Genomic DNA, 9374 nt, shown 5'->3' on the forward strand with positions numbered 1-9374 from the left:
GTGAAGCACAGATTCCCCTCAACAATCTTGCTCATGCCTACTTGCTCAGGCTTACCTTCAGCTACTCCCCCATTTGCATTTTATGCTCTAACAAACCCAAATGGTTTGCAGATTTGCATATATAACCACTCTCATATTTCCAATTCTTTGCATGTGCTAGTATCCAACTGCCTGGAATTGCCCTCCTCCAATTGTTAGTTTAGCTGTCTCCTATTCTAATTTTAAAATGCTCTCATCTAATTTACAATGAATCTTTTCTATGAAAGCTACCCCAAATGCCTTCCTATGCTGATTCACACATATGTATGCATTTTTACTGTGTTCTCTAAATCTCAGTGATAATTTCCGATGCAACTTTTTACATCTTATAAGATTGTTTTCATGTCCCAAAAATACTAAGAAATCAATAAATTTTTGCTTAAGTAATCAATGTAACTAATGAAGGATAGGCTCTTTAGAACCTTAGAACAGTATGTCACATGTTACAGATGAATAGAACCTTAGAACAGTATGTCACATGTTACAGATGAACTTAGTAAATGGATATGAAACTGAACTTCATTATGAGCCATTTTTTTCCTTCTTGACAAACAATTCATCTTGATTTAATAGAGTGTATGCGAAGCATTGTTTGATTGGGAGAAATATGGTATTCTCTTTTAATTTTGATTTAAAAATTCATACACATGGTTTAAAATTTCCTGTGTTATATGAACAAAAACTTTTGTATTATTTTGGAAGAATATACAGTATCCAACATCTTGGGTACTCATAGAATCACATGTATTACAGGTGACTATAATAAACATATCTGTGTGCATGAGTGTGTGTGTAGAGAAATAGAAAAGGAGAGACAGAGAGGGGTAGACAAACATGAGGATAACCTACACATATTGGTTAATCCTGATTAGAGAAAAGTAATTTGTGGTCACATAAAATCTGATTTTGAGTGCTAAATTACTCCTTTGTGGACTTGAGCACATTACTAGATTCGATATGTCTGTTTCCAATTAAAACCCACACTTTATAATGTTTAATAAAATAAAATGATGTAATACACATGTAAATATTTCAGCCATGTTTAGCACATGACAGTTTCTAAAACCTTGAAACTGAGCTAATATTTAAATATTCCTCATTTTATCTGAGAAGCCTAACATTACTTGCTAGATGTTTATGCAAATCAGTTTAAAGAGATTTTTCACTGTTATCATCATACCTCTTCATGTAGTTCTCTCCAACGAGAATTAAACGTCTCAAGTTCCTCATTGATCAGTTCATCCATGACTCCGCCATCTGTTAGGGTCTGTGCCAATATGCGAATCTGATTCGGGTTATCCTCTGAATGTTGCATCAAATTTTCAAGTGACTGAAACACATTTGCAATAATTATTGTTTCTCTTCTTTTTCTAAATACATCAAATTAACACAAAATGCTCAGTATCTTCTGATTTACATATAATTCAGTTAGAATCAATTTAAAACAATATTTAATTGGCATAATAAAATGTGAAAGATCACTGTTATTTCAAAAAATACAATGTTGCTGTAATCAAATCTTCTTGAACTTAAGGCAAGATTATGGAATGAGACATTTAAAAATGATTCACAGCCACCTTCTTTTTTTGGTGCCCGCTACTCTAAAACTTAAAAAGGTAAAATACTCAATTTCTCAATTTCTCTTATAGCTAGTGATGGCCAAGTGATATAATTCTAACAATATATGTAGGAAGAATTTCAAGAGGTTCTCTTCCCAAATTAAAAAACAGCACAGTCTCTTTAAAAGAAAACCCTTTGCCCTTCACACATTTTCACACAAAACTGGCTTAGAGGTAGAGCAGCCATCTTTGGACTGGTTGGCAATAAAAATAAGAATGAGGCCCTTTAACATGATTAATAGGATAATCACATTATCATATCCTTCGTTTCTGGCCACCATCATTTTACTGATGTGATGTAAATTTCTTCATCATTTTTTGGAAGATGCACTGCATTGTTGATTCACAAGGAATGTTTGGTCAATGAACAACTCTAAATAAGACAGGGTCAAATTACAGTCCCCATGAAACCTCTCTCATTGTTCTTTGATACCTTTTCAGGTTTCACAATTTTCTTGTGAAAATAAGGAAGTTGGATATAATAGTGTCTAGGTTTTAGCTGTGACATTTTAGGATCCCAATTCTGTTCTGTCTAAAGAAACATTTTGCATTTTCTTGACATTTGGATTAATTTATGTACCTTATTTTAGCATATTTACACAGGGGCCATACCACATAAGACTCCACACACAATACATATGCTAAACCTACATATTCATTATATATATAAAGGATTAACCAGAAGTACAATAAAATACATAGAACATAAATGATTAATTAAATATCAAAAGTTCACATAAATCAAAGTTTATACATACGAACTCCTTTAAATTTTATTTTTTAAAGGTCATCCAAAAAAACTTGAAAATATACTAAAATTTTAAATGCACTTTCTAGGGATGGGTGAAAAAGATGAAGGAATTAAGAAGCACAGAATAGTCATGGGGATGTAAAGTACAGCAAAGGGAATATAGTCAATAATATTGTAATAACTATGTATAGTGTCAGGTGGGTACTAGACTTATTGGGAGGATCACCTCATAAATTATATAAATGTCTAACTATTATGCTGTACACCTGAAACTAAGATAAAATAATATTGACTGTCAACTGTAATAAATAAATAAATAAATAAATAAATAAATAAATAAATAAATAAATAGGGTTTTGGGGGAGGGGTAGATTTTTTGATAAAAAGTAAAATTTTATATGTACTAAGATGTATGAATGTTTTAAAGATATAGTTCTAATATCAAGGTATGCTAATTCCATACTTCCAAACATTCCGTAAGGTATACATTTATTATTTTAAATAATTTCAAAATATGTTCCAATTCAACAAATATAGTTTTTAAACTGAAAATAATATTTTACATTATTATCCTCTTTAGTCCAAAGGAACAAAATTGTGCATTCAGAGTGTCTTTGCAGAGTGTCTGTAGTAGATTTAAGCAGGTAAAGTGTCAACATTGAACTCAGTCATATAGGAAAAAGCAAATGACCTCTGTAAGAGGTTATTTAAATTCTTTTTAAAACCTTGAAACTAGAAGGTTCTTAGAGGAAACAAAGGTTTCATCTAAAGAGCCAGTGCTGGAGGAGGCATAGCAACTAGACTCTGTGTGCTGTTTTCTTTGAATTTATTTTTGATTTGGTACTTGACATCTTTCAATACTGCATATAAATTATCATTTAGATTAATTCACAACTTACATCTAGCACCTCGGAGATTTCCTCAGTTCCACCAGGAATATTTTCAGTGGTTTTAAGTTTAGCTTCTACTTCATTCAGCCACTTGTTTGCCTTTTCCAAGTAGGACAGTAACTCATGCCAACACGCCCAAACTTCCTAAGAAAGAAACATATATCCAAGATAAAATATTTTAACAGAAAAATGATGGCAAGATTTTGGCATTTCTATTTTTAAAACTTCTAAAAATATAACATTCATTTTACATCTTTCACCTTTCCTTCACAGTAGGTAATTGAAAATGCGGCTAGTCATTTTGATCACTAATACGTCTATAATTACAAATCATTAAGGAAATATTTTATTACATGAATAAATTCAAGATTCAGTGATTTACTGTTTTAAATAAAGGAATAATTCATTAACATTACAGTCTGCGAAATATAAAAATAAAAGCATATCTAAAAATGCATATACAAACCTAACACCCCAACATATCAGCTATTACCACTTTCCTGTGACATCTTCTAAACTTTATCATATATAATTAATTTGATAGTTAAAATTAAAGGATGGATTTAACTATAGTGCTCTTTTCATTGAACATTAAGTCATATAACTTTTCCATAATACTAAGAAGATATTTTTAATTAAAATTTAGGTTTCATTTAAGTGACTATATTTTTGCTATTTTAACAATCAACATTTATTGACTAGTTAGACTATTTTAACTTTTGTTTGCCATTATAAATTTTTGGCGAAGAGCATCATGAGTATGGATTTTTCCCATATCTCAAATTATTTCCTTGTGGTATATTATCAGAAATATAAGTACGAACTATTTCAAGGATATAACTATTTTAAGGCTTTTGATATATTGAAAAAACAGATTAATTTATAAAAGAATTCATACATAAAAAAGCAAAACTTTAAGATTTCTACCAAAATATATAGAAGATTTTTTTTTTTGACCTTGGGATGGGTGAGGAAAGCCTGAACTAATATTTCAAAGACAATGATATATGTATATTCAATAAACATGAAAGTACATTCAAACTCAATAATCAGGGGAATGTAAGTCAGGATTATAGTGAGATATTTACACTATGATGACTAATATAAATGAGAAGTTTGACAATTTCAAGTGTGAGAGAAGATATACATTAACAAAAACTTTGTATTTATTGTTGGTGGGTGTGTATACTGTAATGACCATTTTGGAAAATAATTTGTCATTCTCAGTAAGGTGAATATTTACATACTCAACAGCCTAGCAATTCCAATTTTCAGTACATATCCTCAGAAAAAATGGTTTTGCATGCATAACAAAGTCAGTCACAGGAATAATCATTTCAGCATTTTTTGTAACAACCAACATTTTTAAAAAGAAAGAGAACAACCTTAATATTTACTGGCAGGAAGATGGATATATACACTGTGCCACATTTAATCAAAGAATAAGGGATGTAAAAATGAATAAATTCATCAAACAGAACAATATGGATGAATATCAGACACAAAAATTTGGGGCAAAAAGAGCAAGCCCTAGGAAACAACATATTATAGGTTACATATTTTGTAATGCTCATAACAAGCAAAATTGAGCTATACGTTATTTAGACATTCATCTGTATGTGATAAAATATTTTTAAGCAAATGAATAATAAAGGCAAATTTCCAGATTATGGTTATGTCTGTTGGGGAAAAAGCAGAAAGATGTACTAGTGGGTAAGAATATAAAGATGGTCAATTTCCATTAGCTTTCAGATTGTAAATATTAGGCAAATCTATAAATACAATAACGCAATTACCGACACCTGCTACCCCACTACCTCTACAAAAAAGGAGCCAAGGAAGAAAGTTTTATTTTAGGAGAATCTAAAATTCTATCAGATTTCTCATTTTCACCTTTGATCCTAGCCCTTTCAAATGATGGAAGACAGTCCCTCTATAACTGATAAAAATGATCAGTCTAATCTGCCTTGGCAGCCTACAAATACTTGCTTAGTATTTTACATACAGTTTATCACAAAAAGTGAAATTAAGTATTTTGCTTTAAAAGGTGATAGAAATCTTAAATCTGGGTCATTTCCAGCTCCTGCTGGACTCCAGGCTGTCTTTCTTCTGGGCAAAGATCCCAGTGGGAAAATATAAATATCTCCTTAAACACCCGAGGGGACTTTAGAGCTTTGAAGATAAGGAGATGCAATTGGTAATATGTTTTATTACCTTTGGTACAGATTGAAGTAATGAACTACCTTGCTGATTTAACCATCAGGATAGATGGCCTCTTGTGTCCTCAATGCATCTGAAGGACACAGCTGGAGAGGCTGAGTGTACTGGCTTTACAGGTCACCTTGGCAAAATAAAATATAGTACTGCAGACTGAATTGGAGCTAAAAGCCACTTAGAATAACTGTTAAGCTTAACAGTTTGGAACTTAAAATTACTTTGAAATTACAGAATTGAAATTGACTTTGAAGAGAGTACAAATGAAAAAAGCTACTTCCATTCCAAATGGTAAATGGAGCCACTGTGGTAATTCCCCCACCCCTGCATCAGTGATATTAAAACATTGAATAAAATGTAAAGGAAAACATTTTAAATTCATAGCTTGTCTACGAAACAAGTACTAAAAACCTTCAGGTGGCAAAAACAAAGAAGGAAGATACATGCACGTAGAGGTTGGGAAACCAAGCTTACCAAAATACTGACATATCAGAACAGGGTATACAACATAAAAGCTAGGGTATTCAATACTAACTTGGTTTGGGAAAAGAAGCATCGCTGTCATGCATTCAAGGGAGATGGAAAAAATAATGTTATATGCCATGTATCCTGGAAACAAGCACTACAAAATCTCTACCCACTGGAGTATAAAGAATTGATAAGGAAGTTGAGAATCCTTTGGATCTGGGTTAGAAAATAAGAATCCACTCATAAGAAATTGAAACCTAAGTTTATATCATACATGAGAGTAAAACATAACATCCCTCAGACTCTGGAAGAGACAAAAAGAAAAGACTCATCAGGACCTTCTAACAGCCCAGGACCTTCTAACAGCCCAGAACAGAAGGGATTTCCAGTAAAAGCAATTCCTACCAGAGGTAAGCCCACAAACCAAAAAATGACAAGCCGTGTGAGGAAATTCACTGTCATTAGAGGCCGTCCAAAATTGTAACAAATGGTAGACTCCCCAATTTATAACATAGAGATAACAGAACAATTGTAAAGAATTTGATAATAAAGTGTAGTATGGTGGTGAAAGTCACCAATAGCATCTATTTTTCTTGAGATTGGCAACTAGAGTTCATACTTGAGAAATAAAACGCTAAGTTTCCTACATTCTATGATAAGAGAACTTTTGTTATAAGTTTTCACAAGCCCTGTTCTAAATAGAGGGGCTGATGGGGCAGAGCATTGGGGAGGGGTGGTGAAGAAAAGAGAATATGAAAAGTTAGGCAATTTTTTTTTTCTCACCATTTTATGGGTGTGTTTAGGATAAACTCATCCGGCCCCTTTTCTTTACAGGACTTAAAAGGGTATTATTGCTCATCAAGTAGGTGGGTATATTAATGAAAGGATGGCTGGCATACATTCCCTACTGAGTTGCTAGTATAGCCAAAAAGGAATCAAGGGCAACTCTTTCAATTTTCTCATTCCTGAGAGTTATGGAAGGTGGGAACTGTTAGTGCCCACAGACTGAACTGAAATGTGGTGAGTAAATAAGACTCCAGGGGGTCATAGAAGCATGTGTCAAAAGGGTATAATTTTCAAGGTAATGTGGTGTAAGACTATTGGGAAGAGTCTGTGATTCTTTTTGAATACTGCAAGGTATCATGTAAGCCTAGGAAATATTTATAGAAGGTTCAAAGTCCATATGAATAAGGCCAACTGGGATCCCCCACAGACCATATCAAGTCTATAGAGAACAAGCCAGATCAGTGGTGATAACCTGCAGGGTCTGGTGATAAAAGGCACCATCCCAGATGTGTGTGGGTGTTAACAAAATGATATAGCAATTGTAGCCAGCCATATCAGATTAAGAGTGCATTCTTCCCTATATATTCTCCTACATAACAACACTAGAAGATCACCATCCAGAAACTCAGTGAGAAGAGAGTACTGAAATATCATTTTTTATCACTCCCACCCCTGTATAAATTGCAGAAGCCAAAAGATTAATCTGAATTGGTGGAAGATTTTAATAAACTATGAGAAAAAAAATTGAAATTAAACTAAATTTTAATAATTAAAAGTCAATGAAAATTTATGGGATCAGACTGAAATGCTGATGAAGAAGCCAACTACTAGGCAGAAAATGAGGTTGGACATGGTTGGTTTTAGTTATCAGAAAAATAAAACCATTTCATGTGTATTACATTAACTTGAGACCTCTCAACCAAATAGATTACATAAGTTTAAATTGTTTAAAGAAATAGAATTACATAAAATCAGATTATAGAAAAGGAGAGATTTGCAAAATAACTAAGTAAAAACTTGAGAAATGGAAAATATGGACTTTGAAAAAATACAGTCACACACATACAAGCAGATGTGTACATAGACGGAGATGAATATATTTATATCTCAAAGGATAAATTATGCAATAGGAAGTTGAAGAGAGAATTCAAGAACTGGAAGACAAATTTTAGAAAATTACCCAGAATCCAGAAGGTAAAGATAGAAAAATGGAAAATATTAAAGGAAAGCCAAGAATGAGAATACAGAATGGGGAGATTTGTCATAGATCTAACAATTTCCCCTAGGAAGAAATAGAGAGGTTGAAAAAAAGAAAATATTCAAAAATATAATGGAGTCCACCAAAGAGAGAAATAATCTCTGTTCTTATTAATACATCAGGTCACAAAGTATAAATAAAAGCAAATTACATGTAGATAAAATAGAATTAAACTGCAAAGCAATGGAGAAATAGAGAAAATTAAAAGCTATCACGGAAAATTATTAAGAAACAATAATTTGACAGCAGACTTGTTAACAGTAAGAAATTTCAGAAGACAATAGGAAAAAATTTTCAGTGTTGTAAAAAATAATTGTCCCAGCATAATTAGATGTTCAGTTAGGCTATTACTCAGTACTGAGGGCAAAACAAAGGCATTTTCAGTCATGCAAAATCTGAAAGTATGTGCTATTCACACTCAACAGAAGAGCAGAAGCAAAAGAAAGATACAAAGAGCAAAATCATCATAGAAATTGCTAAAATAGCATTGGCAAATCTAAATAAATATTATTTAAAATAATAATTCCAATAGCAGCAGTGGCAATGGCACTGACTAATTTAGGGAGTATGAAATAAAGTACTACAATAATATGGAAGTTGAACATAAATTCAGAGTTAAACCATTCTAATGGTCCTGCTACATCACTGTTAGAGAGGTGCATAAAAACATTTATTATTGCTGGACTTTGTTGACTAATGTATGCAGGATAATAATTAATGGTCCCATTGAGATCAAATGAGTAGCGTGTATATTCTAGACCAGTGGAAAAGGAATAAAAAGGGACTTAACAACTTTAATATATTAGGAAAGTTTAGAAATGCCATTACAGTACATATATACAAAGGAATATTACTCAGCCATAAGAAGAGATGAAATAGTGCCATTTGTGACAACATGGATGGACCTCAAGATAATCATGCTAAGTGAAATAAGCCAGACAGAAAAACTTGAAAATCACATGATACCACTCATATGTGGGATATAAACCTAAAAAGAACAAACAAACAGGACAAATAAACAGAGACTCATGGACATGGACTATAGACTAGTGGTTACTAGAGAGTAGGGGGTTCGGGGAGGAGAAGGGAAGTAGACAGGGTAAAAGGGGTCAGATATGTGGTGACAGAAAGAAATCTAACTGGGAGGTGAACACACAGTGTAAATATATATATCCCTTACTGTTAATGTGTACAGCTGAAACTTATTGGATTTCGTTAACCAATGTCACCATAAAAAATAAATTAATTTTAAAAAGCCATTACAGATTAAAAAATGAAAGGATAATTCAACAAAAAGTCTTGAAAAATTTGTTATTAAAAGTCTTGAAAATTTTGTTTGTAATAAATTT

General features: G+C 32.3%; 1 protein-coding gene across 2 annotated transcripts in view; it reads right to left on the bottom strand.

Moving 5' to 3' along the window:
* Positions 1-9374, bottom strand: part of DMD (dystrophin) — a 2089898-nt gene that overhangs the window by 1252582 nt on the left and 827942 nt on the right. For both annotated transcript variants that reach the window (XM_011378471.2, XM_011378473.2), the window contains exons 28-29: positions 3309-3443; positions 1220-1369 (exon numbers count right to left, since the gene is read on the bottom strand). In XM_011378471.2, coding sequence (XP_011376773.1) covers positions 1220-1369; positions 3309-3443 — 285 coding nt within the window. The remainder of the gene's footprint in view (positions 1-1219; positions 1370-3308; positions 3444-9374) is intronic.

The sequence above is a fragment of the Pteropus vampyrus genome, unplaced genomic scaffold (assembly GCF_000151845.1).
Source record: "Pteropus vampyrus isolate Shadow unplaced genomic scaffold, Pvam_2.0 Scaffold340, whole genome shotgun sequence".
Taxonomy (NCBI): Eukaryota; Metazoa; Chordata; class Mammalia; order Chiroptera; family Pteropodidae; genus Pteropus; species Pteropus vampyrus.